At 35.6% G+C, this 22968-nt stretch overlaps 1 protein-coding gene across 1 annotated transcript in view; it reads left to right on the forward strand.

The window, feature by feature from the left end:
- AP1S3 (adaptor related protein complex 1 subunit sigma 3) overlaps nucleotides 1-22968 on the forward strand; it is an 88260-nt gene that overhangs the window by 52536 nt on the left and 12756 nt on the right. The window contains exons 2-3 of the mRNA XM_074191266.1: nucleotides 10852-11030; nucleotides 12903-13011. Coding sequence (XP_074047367.1) covers nucleotides 10852-11030; nucleotides 12903-13011 — 288 coding nt within the window. The remainder of the gene's footprint in view (nucleotides 1-10851; nucleotides 11031-12902; nucleotides 13012-22968) is intronic.

Below are 22968 nucleotides of genomic sequence, written 5' to 3' on the forward strand. Positions count from 1 at the left end.
TAGCTCAGCTAATGCTGGTTTTCTCCTGTAACTCAAAATCTTCACCTGTGACTCACTCCAGTCCTGCTCTGGGCTGAGTCCTGAACCACCTAAGTCAAAACTTCTTCCTGATATCAATCACCCCCTAAGAGATTAAATATTAACACTAAATACAATATTACTGTTGTGGTCTCCGAATACCTGAGATTATTTTCCTTTTACTTACACTGACTAACCTGGGTTTAATCTTTTCCTGACTTAGTGGTTATTGTCTTGTGAGTGACTCACCTGTGTTCCATTTAAGTAAAACTGTAACAAAACCTTTGACAGCCAGGATTCTTATCATATTTAAAATTTCTAAATGTATAGCTGCCAAAAAAGTTGTGTTTGTGTGTATGTGTGCATGCACTTGTGAGGAAGAGAACAGACAAGGTGTGGAGCCTTTGGTTATCAGCCTTTGTTTATTCCTTTAGTAAATGTTAAGTTATTGAGTACTTACTATGTGGAGCCTCTGTACTAAACATGAATAACATCTTTTTCTTCTCATGGAAACCAGTGTGAGTCAGTACAAGTATTTATTAAGTTAAATAAATTTATTAAATGTACCATGATACATTTTCCATGCCATACATTGAGCTTGAATTCAAATCCAGCCTCAGACTAAATCCAGCCTCAGAAACTAGTAATGATGATGCAGGGAAAAGAGAATTGTGAATGCAGAAATTGGATAGAGATGTAAACTGCCTACCACCTACTTTTGAGATGTAAATTGAGTAGAAACAATTTGTAATCTTAAAGGCTGCTTGGGTTGAGACCCCCTCCCCCCATTCTTGTTGTACCATTGATTGTTTAATGTAAAATTTGGCTTCACTCTACCTGATTCCTGGTCCAGTAAGAGAAAGGGAGTTCACCTTTTGCCTTCTGGATGAGGGGCAACACATAAAAACCTGGTTTGGACTGCAGCTCAGGGCACGATCTTCTGACCTGTGTGGTCCAGCCAATGCTGCTTGGCTGTTGTTTTATCTCTCCCTCTCTCTCTACCTATCCCTTCCTATATCTTGTAACCTTTTAAAATAAATTTTTGCTTTATTTCCACCCTTGCTTTCCTGAGTCTGAATAATGATTCCTCATAGGCAGAACCAACCTCAAGTAGCCAGTGGCTACAATGAGACCCTGGACAAGTCCCTTATTTATCCTTGCTCCTGTCAGTTTCCTCATCTGTCAAATGAGCTGGAGAAGGCAATGATAGACCACTCTAGTATCTCTGCCAAGAAAACTCCAAAAAGGGTTACAAAGAGTTGGGCAGGCTGAAAGGAGTGAACCACAACAACAGCCAGGAATGTGATGCCCTATAAATTAGGATCACAATTTCCTCGTGTAAATTAAGGCAATAGTCCTGTTAAGTCCTGAGTCCCAGTGACTCTAGAGCAGGGTAGTTCTTGAGATTTTTTTATTTCTTAGACCTCTGGCAGTCTGGTGAAGCCTTTTCAGAATAATCTTTGTTTGCCTACATTCATAAATGAAGGAAATATCAATTAGAGGTTAGCAAAAGGAAAGCATCAGTTCCCTGAAACCTGAGAGGGCATTCCAGATAGAGCAACAAAAGAGGTAGAAAGGTGAGTGACAGGAGCCACAGCACTCATATTACCATGGCACATAAATTGAGGTTTCTAAGGTTTCTTATTAAAATAATTTCAAAGGTAAAAAGTAAATTGTTGTTTTTTCAGTTGTTTCACTTCTGTGTGACTCCATTTGGGGTTTTCTTGGCAAAGATATTGGAGTGGTTTGGCATTTCCTTTTCCAATTCATTTTACATATGAGGAAACTGAGGCAAATAGGGTGAGATAACTTACACAGGGCTTCAAGGCTAAGTGTCTGAGGTTGGATTTGAACTCAGGTCTTTCTGACTTCCAGGCCTGGGTGCTTTACTTCCTCTTTGCCACCTAGTTGTCACACACACACACACACACACACACACACACACACACACATACACATACACATACACGTGCACGCTCATGTTCATATGCATGATCTCACGCTCACTCTTACTTTAAAGGAAGATTATCTTTAACTTAATAATTTCTGAATAGATAATTCATTATCTTGCTAAAAGATAGCTTGTCTTAATTCAAAACATTGATAAATGGCTTTTCTAATAACTTGAAATCATGTACTTAAGGAATATTCAGTTTGGAGTGTATTCTGGAGTACACATCTTGGAAAATTCTTTTGGATGATACTGGACAACTTTCTGCCCAAAAGAAATGGATGGGTAATTGAGGTCTGGGGGTTGGGGATATAGAATCAGATGATCTTCCAGTCCCTTGTTTCTACATTCATATTTTTCCCCTCTTCTCCCCCTCCCACCCAGGGCAATCCATAGCCATATGAAAAATGGCTCTAAATCATTAATTATTAGAGAAATGCAAACCAAAGCTTCTCTGAGGTACCACCTCACACCTCTCAGACTGGCCTATATGACCAGAAAGGAATAATGATCATTGTTGGAAGGGTTGTGGGAAATCTGGAACACTAATACATTTTTGGTGGAGATGTGAACTCATCCAACCTTTCTGGAGAGAAATTTGGAGCTACACCCAAAGGGCAACAAAAATGAGCATACCCCTTGATCCAGCAATACCACTACTGCATCTGTACCCTGAAAAGATGATGAAAAAGGGTAAAAACATCACTTGTACAAAAATATTCATAGCAGTCCTGTTTGTGGTGGCAGAGAATTGGAAATTAAGTAAATGTCCTTCAATTGGGGAAATGGCTTAGCAAACTGTGGTATATGTATGTCATGGAACACTATTGTTCTATTAGAAACCAGGAGGGATGGAAATTCAGGGAAGTCTGGAGGGATTTGCATGAACTGATGCTGAGTGAGATGAGCAGAACCAGGAAAACATTGTACACCCTAACAGCAACATGGGAGTGATGTTCTACCTTGATGGACTTGTTCGTTTCATCAGTGCAACAACCAGGGACAATTTGGGGCTGTCTGCAATGGAGAATACCATCTGTGTATCCAGATAAAGAGCCGCGGAGTTTGGACAAATTTCAAGGACTATTCCTTTTAATTTAGCCAAAAAAACCCCCCAAAAACGAGATATCTTATTGTCTGATCTTGTTATCTCTTATACTTTTTGTTTCTTCCTTAAGGATATGATTTCCTCTCTCATCACACTCAATTTGGATCAATGGACAACATGGAAACAAAATAAAGTCTGACAGATTGCTTTCCGTGGGTGGGGGGAGGGAAGTAAGATTGGGGGAAAAATTGTAAAACTCCAAACTCAAATAAAATCTTTAAAAAAATTGTCCTTGATCACTGAACTGCTGTTTATCACAGTTAATCATCTTACAGTATTGCTGTTTGTTAAAAAATATTAATTATGGGGGTGGCTAGGTGGCGCAGTGGATAGAACAGCGGCCCTGGAGTCAGGAGTACCTGGGTTCAAATCAGGCCTCAGACACTTAATAATTACCTAGCTGTGTGGCCCTGGGCCAGCCACTTAACCCCATTTGCCTTGCAAAAACCTAAAAAAAAATTTAATTTAATTAATTTTCCAATAGGATAGAAATTAGTTATGAATAATTAGGATAATGAGGGTTAAATTTGCTTTGCATTGATTGGGTTGTAGTAGTATAAAGACTGTGAACTTGTCTCATTAGCCAATGGTGGGATAAGACAGAATTTAGAGAGAGGATTAGTATTGGATTAAAAGAAACCTGTGAGCTTCTATTTTTGATTCTCTCTCTCCTGGCTGAGGGCTGTTTGAGCAACAGCTGGATGTATCCCCTTCTCATGGGAAGGAATAAAAAAAAAAGCTTCTGCTCTCTGACTCAGATTCCAAACTCTTGATTCCTGTGGTCATCATCTCACACAGAAGCAAGTCATAAAATAGGATTGGGTTTAAAGAAATTCATTTTATAGTCATTGCCATTGGGTGACTGTCCATTGTCCATCATTTGTATTCTCACTTTTCTTCAGCAATATCTGACTTGACTCTTCATGGCCTCAAGTGGAGTTTTCTTGGCAGAAATACTGGAGTGGTTTGCCATTTCCTTCTCCAGCTCATTTTACAAATGAGGAAACTGAAATAAAAAGGGTTAAGTGACCTACCCAGTATCACATACACACACACCCAGATAGTAATTGTCTGAGTCTGGATTTAAATTCAAATCTTCCTGATTTCAGGTCTGTTGTTCTATCCATTGCAGCTATTGGCTGCTGGGTTCTCACCTATATGACTCTCACAGACACCTTATAGCATACTCTCTCTCTCTCTCTCTCTCTCTCTCTCTCTCTCTCTCTCTCTCTCTCTCTTCCTTCTTTTTGCCTCTTTAGTCCTCCTTGCCCTTTAAGGCATAGCTTAGCTTCCTTCTGTAAAAGCCTGGAGAGATAGCAGCTTCTCTTGTGGAGGGCTGGGCAATGTTATCAAAGTTACTTAATCTTGTTCCTCATTCTTTAAATGTATATAGGAAACTGCCACTGAGGGAGTTGTGGGTTTGAGGAGTTTATGATTCCTCTAGCAATCCTTTCCTGATCACTTTAGCATAAATCCATCTACTCTTTGAACTGAAAGCACTTGGGCCCTTAAAAGTATCATTCATTTGGTACCTTATCATTTCATATTTTTGGCCTTGCCTGACTCTTAAATATTCCTGTTTGTCTTTTTTCATCAACTTCAGTGTAGATTCTTAATCATTTAACCCCTCATATATGCACACACATATCATTATGTATTTTATTTATTTATTTTTGAAATGTTTGTTTAAGGCAATGGGGTTAAATGATTTGCCAAGGTCACACAGCTAGGCAATTATTAACTATCTGAGGCTAGATTTGAACTCAGGTCCTCCTGATGCCAGGGCCAGTGCTCTACTGCACCACCTAGCTGCCTCCCTCATCATGCATTTTAATGCATAATTTCAATACATAATAATCAATTCCCGATTAATTATTCCTGTTCTGATGAAGATTCTTGTACATTGAAGCTGGCAATATGGTGACTGATATATTATTAGTCTTTTAAAGAGAGTGTATACAACATGAAATCAATGGAGGCAGGTAAATGTTTAATAGATAAGATTCCTTATCCTCTCTCCCATTCACGAAGGTCATTTTTTCAGACCAGTCTTCTGTAGGTGAGGTCACGGTGGTCCAATGTCACAATCAGTTAAATTCAGAAAGTTGTAGAATTGCTATTCTACTTCCTGCATTCTGGAGGTTAGCTCAGTTTCTATTTTAACATTATGGGGTTCAAATTGGTATTAATCTAGCCTATGGCTTTCCTGAAAGTTTATTTCTATCAGTGGTAGCCATAGAGTTGATGTTCTAGAAAGACTTAATCCTGATGCCATAGAAATAGAATTGATTCTGCACTACTATTGTGCAACCAGGATTAGGATCTAATTTGGTCCAGGAACTAATGGAGACACTCAAGGCCAAAACAATTCTAATATACTGTCCTTGAGTGTGCTTAAGATGGCAGATCATCTAACTTTTACCTGTGCCTTTTCAAGTTGCCAATAATAGCAGTGGTTTCCCTTTAAAGAGGTTTTGGTTCAGTTATACACCTAAATGAATTTGGGCAAAGTAGACTGACCTAAGGAGTATTTTACTGTGGTGAAACCCAAAAGAATATTCATTATTTTTTGTGAGATTTCATGAAATTAATTCTGAATAATTTCTGCAAGTTAAAAGCAATTTTGTTTTAGTATTAGAGTAAATTTAACTTAATTTAGTGTTAATACAGCTTTGCATTTAAAATAAAGAAGTGAATTTTATTTTATTTTTAATTTTCTTATATAATGCAATGGGGTTAAGTGACGCCCAGGAAGTGAATTTTATGAAAATAATCCTTATCTTTGATTACTTCACTAGAGATATGCAAGCTGTGGCTTCCTAAGTTTTTGTGCTTCCTTCATTAACATTGATCAAAGCACCTTTTTGTCTACCTTAATAAAGTATTTTCATGAGTAAATGGTCTTCTGAGTTGCACTGGCCAAAAAAGAATAAATTATTGATGAAAGTTTGGTACCTCAAGATCTGGAAACAAAGACAATGTCTATCAATTGGAGGAATGTCTAAATGAATCTTGGTACCTGAATGTAATGGAACATTGCTGTGCCAAAATAATTGACAAGTTATTCTGAGCAATGTAGTAAACCTAGAGTGATAACAGAGAAAATGAAGTAAGCTTGGAAGACTTGCACAAATTGATGTAAAGTGAAGTGAGTGGAACCAGGAGAACATTGTACCCTGTAATCCCATTGTTATAAAGGATGATTAGCTGTGAAAGACTTAGCTTTTCTCAAGACAGTGATCCAAAATTCCAAAGGACTCATAAAGAAAAATGCTATCTACTCAGATTGAAGCATACTTTTTAAACTTCCTTCCTTCCTTCCTTCCTTCCTTCCTTCCTTCCTTCCTTCCTCTCCTTTTCTTTGTCTTCTTTCTTGATGTGTTTTCAATTGCAACATAACGAATGTAAATATGTTTTACATCACTTCTCTTGTATAATTGATTTTATATTGCTTGCCTTTTCCTGGGGAGAAAGAGAATTTGTAACTCAATTTTAAAAAGTGAATGTTAAAAAATGTTTATGTATTTGAGAAATATTTAAAATATTTCTCTCCCCAGCTAGATTTTCAGAATGGAGATTGCATTTCTCTACTGAATTGATGAATATGGAGTTCCCCTAATGTTCTGATCACTAGGGTCCATTTTGTAAATGATCTTTCAGTTGAGTAAGTAGCTTCCTAATTGTCTGAAGAATTAAAAGATTTCAATAGAGTTCACATTTATTTCTTTTTGGACCAGATTGCATACCCACAATTCCATTTTGTTGCTTATATTCTATAGCATAAATAGCAAACAAATTTCAATATGGAACAAATTTTTCTTTTTCATCCCCTTATGATTTACTGCTTGTGCTTTCTAATCATTTTTTCTTTTTGAATATATTTTGGTTAAGATAAACATTTCTGTTAATATGCTATACTATGTATAAAAATTAGTTAAAAACATTTTATTTCTTATCTCAAAATATAAAAAAACACCATAGATTTGCAGAGGGTCTAGGAAGAGACTCATGAGGTGAAGTTGCAAGAGCTGGTATGATTTTATCTAGAAGAGAAAATTGAGGTCAGACTTATTCATGTCACTCTCTTTAGAAGGGTGAGTTACATCAAGATAAGTGAAAAATTATTTTATATATTTCCTGGGGACAAAGCCTAGAGAAATTGCCTTAAATTACATCATGAGAAATTTAGATGAGCAATGAGATTGCCAACCTATAAAACATGAGATTGGCTACTAACCAAGGTTGTAGAATCTGTTTTTTTTTTTAGGTTTTTGCAAGGCAAATGGGGTTAAGTGACTTGCCCAAGGCCACACAGCTAGGTAATTATTAAGTGTCTGAGGCTGGATTTGAACTCAGGTCCTCCTGTCTCCAGGGCCTGTGCTGTATCCACTGTGCCACCTAGCCGCCCCATAGAATCTGTTTTTATGGTACATACCTGACCAACTTTTAAGAGTTAAAAAAAAGTTGTTTATTTTTTTTCAGCCCCAAGTTCTAAACAGATATCATTAATTCCCTTTTTTCTCCCCTGCATATCATAAATATGATCAAGAGAATGGAAAGATGAGCAAACTCTAGAGCTTGGTTTTAGACTTCTGGACTTTTGGGCAAAAAGCTCTTATAGATTATCTAGTCTAACTTCCTCATTTTATGAGGTAAGCACCCAGAGCCCAGCGACAAAATGATTTGTCTTAAATAAAGCAAATATTTCATAAAAAAAAAACCTGGATAAGAATTTATTTCCTTTTGTCTCCAGGAGAATGATGGAATCAGGAAGACCTGAGTTTAAATCTGGTATCTGACACTTAATAGCTATGTGACTCTGGGTGAGTCACACATCCTGCTTGCCTCAGTTTCCCCATCTGTAAAATGAACTGGAGAAGGAAATGGCAAACCACTTCAATATCTCTGCCAGGAAAATCCCAAATAGGATAATGAAGAATCATACATGACTGAAATGACTAAACAACAAAATGTCATTATTTTTGTTGCACAGTATCTTCTCCCCCCATCAGTATGATATAATGCATAGTGTTTTATTTATTTTTGCAATTGTTTACAAAATGGATGCCATACTAACCTTTTCCTCTATAATCTTTTTAGAGCTGGGGTACTTAAAAAAATAGTTCTGTAATTATATTTCAATATTGCTTGTTTTTTCTTTGTAATCCAATTTTCATATATTTTAACACATCCTAAAAGGGGGTTCCATTGGTTTCACCTAACTGCCAAATGGGGCTTGGGGTCTAAGATATAAAATGTTCAGAACCTTTAAAAATAGATAAGAAATGAATATAACTTTCAATCTTCAGTAACTTTCCATCTCCAGACATTTCTCCCAAACCTTAAAACCAATGTCATGGTTTCCAGTAGAATGATAATCCCTTTCTCCAATTATATTCCACTCAGAGTTTCCCTGAAGTTTTGTTTTCTCTAATAATAAGTCTTTTCATTTTACAGGTGATGACAGGAAAATATTTCTGAGCAAAATGAAAAAATTTTAATCAAAATACAAGTGAAACCCAAGAATTGAATTGTTGTCAAAATTTAATCTTGTTATGGATAAATTCTATGTAATTGCTTTGAGCAGATAACCATGTGGCGGGGTGGGGGGGAGTCTTAAACTGATGAACTCCTTTATATCTTTTGATGCTGTTAACATGCAGATTTTTATTGATTTAACTAACTTGAAAGAAGATCAAAACCCTAAAATGAAATCATAGGACCATAGATTTAGAATTGGCCTCAAAGGCATCAAATTCCAACTCCTTCATTTTATAGGTGACAAGACTAGTATCTGAGACAGGATTTGAACCTATGTCAAAGTTCAGTGGACTATGCATTATATCATATTGATGGGGGGAAAGGTACGTGCAATGAAAATAATGGCATTTTGTTGTTCAGTCATGTCTGACTCTTCATAATCCTTTTGGGATTTTCTTGGCAGAGATACTAGAGTTATTAGCCATTTCCTTCTCCAGCTCATTTTACAGATGAGGAAACTGAGGCAAACAGGTTGAGTGACTCATCCAGGGTCACACAGCTAGTAAGTGTCAGAGACCAGATTCCTGATTTCAGGAATCCTTATCACTGCGCCACCTAGCTGCCCTAAATAATTACAAAAAATTATGGTTTTATAATTCTTGTAACTCTTTGCTTTCTTCTGAATGTTCCCGTCACCTAGGCTAAGAGATCTTTTATAAACATTTAGTCATGTTCATTTCTTTGTGTCACCATTTAGGGTTTTCTTGGCAGTGGTGCTAGAGTGATTTGCTATTTCTTTTTTTTTTCCAGTCTTTTTTTTTTTTTGCAAGGCAAATGGGGTTAAGTGGCTTGCCCAAGGCCACACAGCTAGGTAATTATTAAGTGTCTGAGACCAGATTTGAACCCAGGTACTCCTGAATCCAAGGCCGGTGCTTTATCCACTACGCCACCTAGCTGCCCTGATTTGCTATTTCTGCAACTCATTTTTCAGATGAGGAAACTGAGGCAAACAGATTTAAGTGACTTGCCCAGGCTCTTACAGCAAGAGTCTGAGACTGGATTGGAACTCATGAAGTTCTGATCTTTCTGATTTTAGGCCTGACACTATCCTCTGAGCCCCCTAGCTGCTCTGTGAACTTGGATAGGGAAAAAAAAAATTACATCTTTGTTTTCACTAATTGGAATTTAGTATTTCTTTCAATAATGAATGCAGGTAATAAATATTATTCTAAGAAGACTTCTTTAGAAGATTGCCAAAGAGATCACGATACCCCTTTTCAAAAGAAAAATATATAGGTTTTTATCAAATCTATTAGAATTGGGGAGAGAGGGATCCATTAAAAAAACCTAATTTAAAATAAACCACCATAAAACTTACTTGAAAAAATATATTTTATTTTCTGTTATTTTTATTTCTACTTCTATTTTAAAATTACTTAAAATCAGAATATGGTAATATAAGAACTAACCTTGATATTTACAACTCAAATAAAAAGTAGGATACTACCTTCAAATAACACATAGGACTTTTTGTTTCTCCTTGCTGTTCCTTGTTTGATTCCTTCACTACCTTTTCCCTCTTCTTTTCTCCACATCTCTCTTTTCCAACCTTCTTGACCTTAGCAACATATGAAACTGAAACATACTTTTTCTTTTACTTACTGAATTATATTTTATATTCTTTTTTTTTTTTTTAGGTTTTTGCAAGGCAAATGGGCTTAAGTGGCTTGCCCAAGGCCACACAGCTAGGTAATTAATTATTAAGTGTCTGAGACCAGATTTGAACCCACATACTCCTGACTCCAGGGCCGGTGCTTTATCCACTGCCACCTAGCTGCCCCTTATTTTATATTCTTAATTAAAAAAGATTAGTTGAACTTTTTTTACTTCTCTCTTGAAAACATTCAGAAAGGGAAGTGCTTTTTATTTGTATATTATCTTAATTAACTTGTTTCCCCTCATAGTCAGTGGGTTACTAGGGGCTTTCAACAGGAAACAAACAAATACTGGGGACCCCTTCCATGAATTAAAAAACATGAGATTTTTTTTTCCTGATATGTAAAGAACTGTTTTTGAAGTGAGGTACTATGTTGAAATGACAGACAAGTATATATATATGTACACATAATAACATAATAAGTATATATCTATATATATCTATATATACACACATAATAACAAATATTTTTTTCCATCTTTTGATTACTGGAAGAATTTCACATGAATTTTACTTTCTATAGATTGGCTACTGTTGAGAATTTGTCATTACCCCTGTGCTTTATTTTTTTTCCAGATCCATTTCATATTGCTGTTCAGTCGACAAGGGAAATTAAGACTGCAGAAGTGGTATACTACACTCCCCGATAAAGAGAGAAAAAAGATCACCCGAGAAATTGTACAGATGATTCTGTCTCGTGGTCAAAAGATGAGCAGTTTTGTTGACTGGAAGGATCTAAAAATTGTTTATAAAAGGTGTGAGTAACTTAATGAGAACTTTGGGGTTTTGGTCATGATTTTAATATTTTCTTAAACTGAAAATTACCCAATTCTCCAAACCTGTTCCACTTTGTGTCCCAAACACAGTAAAACAAGAATTAGTCAAGTCCCAAATTGAGTTACAGAATTTAGTTAGAGAGAATGCTAAAGATCTTTTAGTTCCCCTCATTTTAGAAGTGAGGAAAATGATGACTAGAGAGGGTAACTTGTTCTAGGTAACATGTCTAGGCAGTGGCAGAACTAAGATTCAATCTTATATCTCTAATCTTCCAACTCAATTTTCTTTTCCCTTATAATAATATAGACTTTTCTTATACATTTAGAAAGAATGATAGTCCAATTGCTTGCAAATAACCTTGAAAATCTAAGGAGCGATTAGGATATCTGAGATGTTTGAGAAGAGATAGAATGGGCAATAAGAGTTAACTCAGGAGGAGAACAAATATTTAATGATTTAATTATCAGGTAAGGCCTGAGAGCTGAGAGACCTGCGCCTCAAAGAATTCCAACATATCAAGAGTTATAAAGAAATTTAGAGAATCAAGTGCAGCCAACAACTGAACAAAAATTGGCACTAGAATATACTTATCTAGCCTTTTTTTTTGGAGAACTGAATAACTCATTATCTACTGAGGCAGCCCATTCCACTTTGAGGAAAGCTCTAATGCTTAGGAAAATTTCTTTATATTGAACCAAAATGTGCCCCATTGCAACTTTTTTTGGTTCATTTTTAAAAACACTGTCAAGTAGAATTTGACTTTTCACTTCCGTATAGCTTGCCCTATCAAGATCAGAATTGTAAGTAGTCAACTTCTTCTGAAGAGACTCATTCTTTTTTTTTTTATTTTTATTTTTTAGGCTTTTGCAAGGCAAATGGTGTTAAGTGGCTTGCCCAAGGCCACACAGCTAGGTAATTATTAAATGTCTGAGACTGGATTTGAACTCAGGTACTCCTGACTCCAGGGCCGGTGCTTTATCCACTGCGCCACCTAGCCTCCCCAGAAGAGACTCATTCTTAGGGAAGAATAAAAATAAAAGAATAAAATCCTGTTATCTTCTGCTTCCCTATCTTATTACCCAGTCACAAGTAGCCTAGTACCTATCTATAGTTTCCAAAGAGGATAATAAGTCATTCCCCTGAGCTCTCTAATATATTTTTACATTCTCTGAACCAATATTGGTGCTAGGTGGAACCTTTGAGCTTATCTAAGTTGGACTGCTTTATTTTTACAGATAAGACATATGCAGCATGGAGAAAGGTTAAGCTCAGGTTACTTAATGTAAGAATTACATGTTCAGCTGTTTTCTGCAAGTTGAATTTGGGTGTTTTATAGACTTAGGTTTCTGGAGCAGAGAAGTGCTCAACGAATTGCTTTAGATTTACTTCATTTAACCAACCTACCAGAGACCTTAGGTTCATTCATAATGGATACAGTTGTGTAAAACAGAAACATAGTCATTACTAGTGGAAACAGTTTTCAGTCTGAAGGATGACATTTCAACACTATCATAGAATGTTAGAGACCATCTGATACAACCGCCTCATTTTAGAGATGGGGGGAAGGGAGGCCAAGAAGGATCAAGTGATTTGCCCAGGATCATTGCATGGCTCATCCAGGATTTGAATTCCAGTATATATCCACTATGACACTTGACTCTATGATTCAGATTTTGTTGTATCTGGCTAATGGAAGGACAGTTGCTGAATAAACAGTTCTTTGATTATGAGGGAAAAGTTCCTTGGAAAGGAAGTAAAATATATGACTTGCCAAAATTTATTGGGAGGAAATATCTCTAAGTTGTTCTATATTTCAATGAATTCTAATTTCCTTTCTCTCTCTATTCTAGATATGCTAGCTTATATTTTTGCTGTGCAGTAGAAAATCAGGACAATGAACTGTTGACTCTAGAGATTGTACATCGTTATGTGGAATTACTAGACAAGTATTTTGGAAATGTAAGTTTTACTTTGTTATATGCATAAAAATTACCAAAATCCTTCAAGCATAATTCTTCTCCCCCTTCTATTTTTTTTTCATTTTCTCCTCTTTGAAAATGTCAGATAAATCCAGGGGTCATACATTCTAGCTTACATTTAAGCTGGTAACCTTGTAGTCCTCATATAATAGGCTTATGCACAAGTTGTTCAGTCATTTCTGACTCATTATGACCTCATTTAGGGTTTTTTGGCAGTGGTTCTAGAGAGTGGTTAGTCATTTCCTTCTCATTTTATGGATGAGGAAACTGAGGCAAACAGGGCTAAATGACTTGCTCAGGATCACACAGCTGGTAAATGTTGGAGACCAAATTTGAGCTCAGGTTTTCCTGACTCCAGATTGGCCTGTGACACCACCTAACTGCTCCTGTGCAAGTAGTATAAGTATTTTGTTTTGTTTTGTTTTTTTAGGTTTTTGCAAGGCAAATGGGGTTAAGTGGCTTTCCCAAGGCCACACAGCTAGGTAATTATTAAGTGTCTGAGATCGGTGCTTTATCCATTACGCCACCTAGCTGCCCCAAGTAGTATAAGTATTTTGGAACTTGTTATCCCCCTAAATCCATTCCTCTTCCTGACTTTTCTATTATCAAGGAGGGCAGTTACCCATGTTTACAATCTCTAGTGTCTTTCTCAACCTTTCATTCTCATTGAAAATATCCAATCAGTTGCCATCATGATAATCCTGGATAATATATATTTAGCAGTTGTTAAGGATCAGATACTTTACATTTATTACTTCATTTTATCCTTACAGCATTCTTTGAACATAAGTTCTATTATTATTTGATTGATGAATACTTTCAGTTTAGTGATGGAAAATGGTTATAGAATTTCTATGTATGTTTGCTAAAAGAAAGAGCTTTACAAATAAAAATTATCTCCTTAATGTTCAATCACAAAGCAAAGTTAAATATTTATTGCTAGAAATACTTGATGGGGAGGCTAGGGGGTGCAATAGATAGAACACTGTTTCTGGAGACAGGAGGACTTGAGTTCAAATCCAACCTTGGACACAATACTTATTAATTGTGTGACCTTGGGCTAGTTACCTAACCCCATTGCCTTGCCCCCACCCTCAAAAAATACTTGAAAGAAAACACCATCATTTTTTCTTGTTTCTGAACCTATTTTATTTTATTTTATAGAAGAAAGATTTTATTTGTTTTGAGTTTTATAATTTTCCCCCTAATCTTGCTTCCCTCCCCCAACCCCCACAGAAGTCAGAATGTTAGTCTTTAAATTGTTTCCATGGTATGCATTGATCTCAGTTGAATGTAATGAGAGAGAAATCATATCGTTAAGAAAGAAAAATAAAGTATAAGCGTTAGGAAAATTACATAGCAAGATAACTTTTTTTTATATTAAAGGTCTTTGGTCTTTGTTCAAACTCCACAATTCTTTCTCTGGATACAGATGATATTCTCCATTGCAGATATCCCAAAATTGTCCCTGATTGTTACACTGTTGTAATGAGCAAGTCCATCAAGATTGATCACTGCCCCCATGTTGCTGTTAGGGTGTACAATGTTCTTCTGGTTCTGCTCATCTCACTCAGCATCAGTTCATGCAAATCCTTCCAAGCTTCCCTGAATTACCCATCCCTCCTAGTTTCTAATAGAACAATAGTTGAACCTACTATTTTAAGCTGCTTATATTTAATAAATGTTTATTGATTTAACCACTGCTATGGCTAGTAGTAAGATAAAATTATCTCCTGTAGATAGTTCATCCACATGCATATGTCTATTTTTAAGTCATATAACTTCCTTCCACTCTCCCTTCCCACCCCTCTCCTCTCAGCTCTGAACAGTCTGGTGAATATTGTACATACACATTTGTGTTTAATATGCTTCAGATTAGTCCTTTTCTATATGAGGAATTAGGATTAAGGTAAATGAAAGAAAGCCATGAGATAGGAAAGAAAAGCAGAAGAGAAACTTTTTAAAAAGTGAATGTAGTGTTCATTCATGCTGAGTAGATTTTTTTTTTCTTTCTCTGGATATGGACAGCATTGTCCATAGCAGGTCTCCTAGGGTTGTCCTCGCTCTCTGAAAGCTTGAGAGAAGCTGCTTGATATTACTTTCCCACATCTTCTTGTGCCTTTTGAGGTTTGAAGAAGTAATATAGGACAAATTTCCATTCATATAATTGCATTGATTGGCCCTTGTAACTCTAGTTAAAAGTTATGGGAGAAAAATTTGTAGGTATAACATAATTAGATTCTATCTTTTTTTGTGAAATAGAGGATTTCTTGTCCATTAAACACATCCCTCCCTTCTCTCATTCTCCTTGTAGCTCATAGACTTGGAATATCTCCCCAAATGTTCTGCTTTTCTTCATAATACATAATACCACAGTGTAATCCACATCTGACTGAGAAATGAAGATATTATAAGATTGGACTGTGCTTACTCTTTGCTGACCATAAATAACAATAACTCATGTTTACATAGTTGTCATATTTTATATTTCTTGACCTTCAAAGCAACCATGTGAGCTTATTGATGTGGTTCCTTCCTCCAATGGTGTGAAGAGCAAGCCATTCATATGTTCTCATTGTATACTTTAATTCTTTTTTTTATACAGTAATTCTTAATGTTCTCCATATATTTTCCACAGGAGGACCATTCAGAGTGATAAAAGTAGTTGTCTTTTTTGACATTGGTGGCTACTAATGGCCTCTTCAACAGTTTTCATTTACTCTTTCAATATGAAGAGCCCATCTTCTTTTTCACTCATAACGTAGCTCTTATATGTTATCTTCTATGCATGTTCTACTTTATAATGCTTTTTTTGTGTAATACATTACAGGTTTTTTTTTTTTTTGCAAGGCAAATGGGGTTAAGTGGCTCACTCAAGGCCATACAGCTAGGTAATTATTAAGTGTCTGAGACCGGATTTGAACCCAGGTACTCCTGACTCCAGGGCCGGTGCTTTATCCATTGCACCACCTAGCCGCCCCTCCACTGCACCACCTAGCCGCCCCATTACAACGTTTTTAATTCCCACATACTTCTCCTTTGCTTTTTTCCACTGATTTGTAACTTTAATTTCTAAAAGACTTGAAGCCTCATTGAATAAATAATGATGTTGAGGGGCAACTGGGTGGTGCAATGGATCACACAGTGGATAGAACACTGGCCCTGGAGTCAGGAAGACCTGAGTTTAAATTTGGCCTCAGACACTTAATAATTACCTAGCTCTGTGTGACCTTGGGCAAGTCACTTAACCCTGTTGCTTTGCAAAAACCCCCCCCACCAAAAACAAAAAATTGATATTGAGAAGATGGGCCCTGTTTTCAAGAGAAGGTTGGGATCATTAAAAGGTCTGTAGTTTTCAAAAAGTAATTTATCCTTCCCTTTCCCTCCTATTCAGTACTTGCCCCATTTTATTTTCTATCTTCATGTCCAAAATGTAGACCAAAATATACTGAGACTAATAGACTATGTTGTGAGCTGTCTATATGATCTCATTTCATAGTCTGAAAAATAGACAATTTGTCTCCACTTGCTTTTTTTCCATTTTGTATAATTAGGCCAAAATTTTGTGTGTGAGCATGGATCTCATTTAGGGGACTCTACAGTATTTTGGATCTTGATTCAATCAGCTCCATACTGTCTGAAAAGTTAAGACCCCATTCACTTGGGACTCAGCTTGGATTTTCTTTCATAGCTATGACAGACAACTTTGTAATTAGTATTCTTCCCTTTGTATGCCTTGTTTGATGTTGCTAACCATGAGTAGTTGAAAAGTTATCTCAGTTAATGTTTTTTCAAGAAATCTTATAGTTTTTGACATGCATAGCTCTTCTAAATAAAGTTTTTTGGTTATTTGGTCATTTCAGTTGTATTCATCTCTTTGTAACCCCTTTTGGGGTTTCCTTGACAAAGATGCTGGAATGGTTTTCTAATTCCTTTTCCAACTTATTTTTAGAGCTGATCCTGATATCAATAGGATTAGGTGACTTGCTCAGGGTCACACAGTTCAAAAGTGTCTGAGGCCCAATAACATAATTTAAAATAAGTGTGTGTGTGTGTGTGTCTATGTGTATATACACATATAATTGCAAACTACTTTAAGAATGAAAATATCTATTTTAAAATTCTTTCCTTCTTCCTATCCAAAAGAATTATCTCTAACCATTAAATACTGATGTTTTTACATCAGTTTGAATTTAATTAAATTAATTGAGTTTAATTAAATTAATTGAGTTTAATTAAAATGTACTCAAGCAAAAAATTTTTTTTAAAATTAGTTGTTGGTCAGGCAACTATTGTAAATTATAAATCAAACCTCTAGGAGATGGGGTGTATTAATGTGCTTATGAACTTATTTTTAAAATTATTTTGATAGTTTTATTAGTTTCCTTTGCAATCCTATGTATCTTTTTTTAATTAGCTTTTTCCAAGGCAAATGTAATTATTAAGTGTCTGAGGCTGGACTTGAACTCAGGCACTCCTGACTCCAGGGCTGGGTCTTCTAACCACCGTGACACCTAGCCACCCCCAATCCTATGTATCCTGTGTTTGAATGAATCATGTGTACTCAGAAACATTATTCTGAGAAGGAATCTGTAGCCTTTACAAGACTGACCAAAAAAGATTCACAACACAAAAATACTTAAGAATGCCCACTCTAGAAATTGAACTTTGGCTTGCTCTTTCTTTCTTTCTAGAAAGATTTTATTTATTTTGAGTTTTACAATTTTTTTTTTCTAATCTTACTTCCTTCCCCCCACTCCCTACAGTCCATTGGACTTTACATTGTTTCTATGGTATACATTGCTCTAAGTTGTATGTGATGAGAGAGAATTCATTTCCTTAAGGAAAAAAAAAATAGAACACAAGAGATAACAAAATTACATCATAAGGTAATTTTTTTTCTAAGTTAAAGGTAATAGTCTTTGGTCTTTGTTCAAACTCCACAATTCTTTCTCTGCATACAGGTGGTATTCTCCATCACAGATATCCTAAAATTGTGCCTGATTGTTGTGCTGATGGAATGAGCAAGTCCATTAAGGTTGCTAATCACTCCTATGTTGCTTTTAGGGTGTACAGTATTTTCTAGTTCTGGTCATCTTGCTTAACATCTTTCTTTCTTTCTTTCTTTCTCTCTTTCTCTCTTTCCTTTCTCATTCTCTCTCTCTTCTCTTTCTTTCTCTCTCTCTCTTCTCTTTCTTTCTCTCTTTTTCTTCCTTTCTTTCTCTCTTTTTCTTCCTTTCTTTCTCTTCCTTCCTTCCTTCCTTCCCTCCTTCCTTCCTTCCTTCCTTCCTTTCTTTTCCTTCCTTCCTCTCTCTCTTTTTTCTTTCTTTTCTTTTCCTTCCTTCCTTCCTCTCTTTCTTTTTCTTTCTTTCTTTTCCTTCCTTCCTCTCTCTCTCTTTTTTCTTTCTTTCTTTTCCTTCCTTCCTCTCTCTCTCTTTTTTTTCTTTCTTTCTTTTCCTTCCTTCCTCTCTCTCTCTTTTTTCTTTCTTTCTTTTCCTTCCTTCCTCCTCTCTCTTTTTTCTTTCTTTTCCTTCCTTCCTTCCTCTCTCTCTTTTTTCTTTTCCTTCCTTCCTTCCTTCCTTCCTTCCTTCCTTCCTTCCTTCCTTCCTTCCTCTTTCTTTCTTTCTTTCTTTTTTCTTTCTTTCATTCTCTTTCTTTTTCTCTTTTGTTCTCTTTCTTTTTCTTTCTTTCTTTTTCTTTCTCTCTTTTTCTTTCTTTCTTTCTCTCTCTCTTTTCCTTTATTTCTTTTTCTTTCTTCCTTTCTCTCTTTCTTTTTCTTTCTTTCTTCCTTTTTCTTCCTTCCTTTCTTCTTTCTTTTGTTATTTTATTCCCAATTACATACAGATAGTTTTCAACTTTGATCTTTTTGTAAGCTTTTGAGTTCCACATTTTTCCTCCTCATGGTAGTTGAGTAATCTGATATAGGGTTGTACATCCCTAATCATGTTTAGCACATTTCCATATTAGTCATATTGTGAAAGAAGAATCAGACCAATGGGGAAAAAAGAAAGAAAGGAAAAAAAAGTGAACATTATGCTTTGATTTGCATTCAAAATCCACAGTTTTTTCCCTTTGGATATGGATGGCATTTTCTTTTTTTTCCCTTTCTAGAGATCTATATATTTTTCCCAGTTAAATGTTATGGAAGTTTTCCAATGTTTTCCAATGTTTTCCAATGTTTTTCCAATGACATTTCCAATAACATTTTCCAATGTTATTAAAGTGTTTTAATAGTCATCCACATGCATATGCATATTTTTAAATTACATAATTTCCTTCCACCCTCCCTTTCTACCCCCTTCCCCTCAGTGGAGAACAGTCAGGTACATATTATACATAAACAGTTAATTTACATGTTTACAGATTAGTCAATTTTGGCACGAGAAATCAGGATTAAGGGAAAAGAAAGAAAACCATGAGATAGGAAAGAAATATATAACAGAAATTTTTAAAAAGTGAATGTAATATTGATTTACATTCAGTAGAATTTTGTTTTATTTTGTTTTTCTTCCTCTGGATGGGGATAGCCAGTTTCCTGAACTGCCAAGAGGAGCTGTGTGTATCAAAGTTGATCCACTTACAATGTTGTGGTTAATGTATACAATGTTCTTGGTTCTGCTCCCTTCGCTCAGCTTCAGCTCTTGTAATTCATTTCATACTTCTTTAGAGCCCAACCTTTCATGGTTTCTTAGAGAACAATAGTATTCCATAACATTTATATAACATTATTTGTTCAGTCATTCCCCAAATTGATGAGTATCCCCTCAGTTTCCAATTCTTTGCCAATACAAAAAGATCTGCTATGAAGATTTTGGAACTTTTGATTTCTTCTGGATAGAGACCTAGAATTGGAATTTCTGGAGCAAAGGGTATGATCAGTATGAGCATAGTTCCATATTGCTCTTCAGAATGGTTAAATCGGTTTACAATTGTACCAAGAATGCATTAATGTCCCTATTCTCTCCAAATTTCTCCAACATTGATCGTTTTTTTTATTTTTGTCATCTTAGCAAATCTTATAGGTGTGAAGTCGTACCTCATAGATGTTTTAATTTTCATTTCTATAATTAGTAACAATTTGGAGCATTTTTTCATAGGATTATATATAGCTTCAATTTCTTCATTTGAAAACTCTGTTCATATCCTGTGACTATCAATAATGGAATGACTTGTAACCTTATAAATTTGATGCAATTCTCTATTTATTTTAGAAATGAGACCTTTATCAGAACCCCTAACTGTGAAAATTTTCCCCAGATTTTGTTTCTCTTTTAATTTTGGAAGCATCAGTTTTATTAGTGCAAAATCTTTTTAATTTAATATAGTCAAAATGTGCATGGCATTTTCAATCACAAGTCTTTTAAAGTTTTCCTTGATTACTGAATTGCTGAGAAAATCTGAGTCCATCACAGTTGATCATCTCACAGTGTTGCTGTTAATTATGCAATGTTCTGGTTCTGCTCACTTCTCAGCATCAGTTCATGTAAGTCTTTCCAGGCTTTTCTGAAGTCCTTCCAGTCATGATTTCTTACTGAACAGAAGCACTTTATACCATTCATATAGCATAATTCATATACCATTCCCCAATTGATGGACATCCCCTCAATTTTCGGTTCTTTGCCAGTACAAAAAGAGCTGTTAAAAATAGATTAAATATATTCTTCAAGACATTTTCACTTGTCTTTTCTGACAAAGAAAAAATGTATTAGATTCTCTACTTAGAGAGATTAATTCAATGCCATTCTTTTTTCCCTTACTCCTCAAAAATCAACATTTTGATATTTTCCCCAATCTATAGCTATAGATTTAACTGTGCTATTTTAGGACTACATTGTTTAAAATTTTTCCTGGTTCCACTTCCCATTATTCCTTTTCATCTTCATCTTTTGGTCTTTAATTCACTTATTAGCATATTTGTCAGACCCTTTAATTGCTTGATGTATGTAGACTATTGGTAGATAGTAGGTAAACTACCAAATTTCAGTTAAGACAAATATCCTGGAGGATATTTAAAAAAGAACAACAAATTTAAAAAAGAACAACAAATATTTCAGAAAAGTTTATTTGATTTTTAACTGCACACATTCCCCATAGAGCTTATAGTCTAGTAGGAGGATAAAGTTTCATAACAGATTCATTTCCTACTGGCTATGCTGCTTAATATCCTCATTCCTCCTGCTCATTACCAGGAAGTGATCTTGCTTCAGCTTTAGTATTCACATCTCTTCAGTATTTTCAGTTGCCTTTGTCCCTTTGATTAAAGGTGGGAGGCAGGGAAAAATTAAAAACAGAATAAGACCAAAACCCCCTAACAAAAACATGACTTCTCCCAGAACCTTCTTTTAAATCGCAGAAGCCCTGCCTGCTCTTCATTTTCCTCCAGCTGCACTGGTTGGTTTTGATTTCACCACCACTGGGTTCTCTCCTGTAGTGCCCCACTTGCCCCACCTGCCAGTTTCCTTTTGAGTATTATCTTTCCCCTAATAGATTGTAATCCTTGAAAACTCTTTTTCTTATTTATACCCCCATTGAAATATAACTATTGGCACATAGTCAACATTTAATAAATGTTTATTATATTGTAACTGATAATATAGATAATAGAAAATAGAAAATTTCACCTACCTAATTTTGGGCGGGGGTAGGTGAAAAATCCAGACAAGCTTTGCTGTACTTTCAAATACTAGAAAACTGGGGAAAGTTAAAAAGTCCTCTATCCTTTGTTTTGTCATATTATTTTGTCCCAAATTAACCTATCTGCTAAATATGAACTAGAATTGATTTTTGGTCTCTGCCTATCTGGAAAGATTTGAGTCAGATGCCTCAAGACAATATGCTGGTTCTCAAGAGAACCTGACTCACTCTGTTTTTTAAAACTAGTAATGAATGTAAAAGTGCCAGTAGGGTCAGAGGAAAGTGAACTTTTCTTTTGCTTTAATCTCTCATTTTATCTTAGAAGAATTTTAGCACTTTTTTCCTTTTTTCTGTTACTTTGTTTTGCTACACCAGAATTCAGTGTGATAACAGGATATTGGGGATTAAGGCCTCATCTAAATCTGCTTAGTTTGATGTCTTTTGCCCTCAGATGTTCATTAATATTGTTGATTATAAATAAAGTTTCTAACATTTCTTAACACTGCTCTTTGCCAGTAAAAGTAAGTCCCCTTTTTGTAGCCTTCTCCTTTGAAGGTTTCTTTTGAAACATTTCCTCCTTGCTCGCAAGGAAGAACTTTGCTGAAGCTGTTGGGATTTTAAATAGCCTCAGATATCTGTCTCCTTTATAGAATATTAAGATTCTATGCAAATTTATAACATTTAATTATTCCATTTTTACTAAGTGGTAAGGAAGTAAATTCACTTTTTTTCTCCCTGACATAATGGGGATTAAGTGACTGCCCAGGGTCACACAGCTAGTGTCAGATTCTGGATTTGAACTCAGGTTCTCCTGTTCTTTCCTGAGGAAGCAAATTCTAGCTCCCTTTTGTAGAGTTTAAAAATAGTAAAATATCCCAAGTAGAAAAAAGTAGAAGTTAGACCTGGGAAGATATTGTGGGGGAGAGCATCTGAGTTTGAATCCCCTCCCTGGGCCTCATTTTCCCCACTTGTAAAATTTAGGGAATTGCATTAGATAGTCTATATTGTTCCATCTAGGTCTACATCTTTGGCCCTGTATGTTCCTGTGAGACTGGGGTTTTAGTATGCACTTTTTGATACATCTAAGGACTATGATTATGCATATGAGGGTTCAAAAATATTTTAGGGATTGCTAATCTAGCTATCATATTTCTGTTATTTAGCTACCATAGTATTGGTATTACATTGAACTTCAGCTCTTATGTGCTATTTGCTGAAAGGGAGGGACCTTTGCCTGACATTTTCTAGATGACTCCAAAGCCAAGAGAGGTCTACCCCTAAGGGGTAGAGCCAGAATTCTAAT

Source organism: Macrotis lagotis, chromosome 6 (assembly GCF_037893015.1).
Source record: "Macrotis lagotis isolate mMagLag1 chromosome 6, bilby.v1.9.chrom.fasta, whole genome shotgun sequence".
Taxonomy (NCBI): domain Eukaryota; kingdom Metazoa; phylum Chordata; class Mammalia; order Peramelemorphia; family Peramelidae; genus Macrotis; species Macrotis lagotis.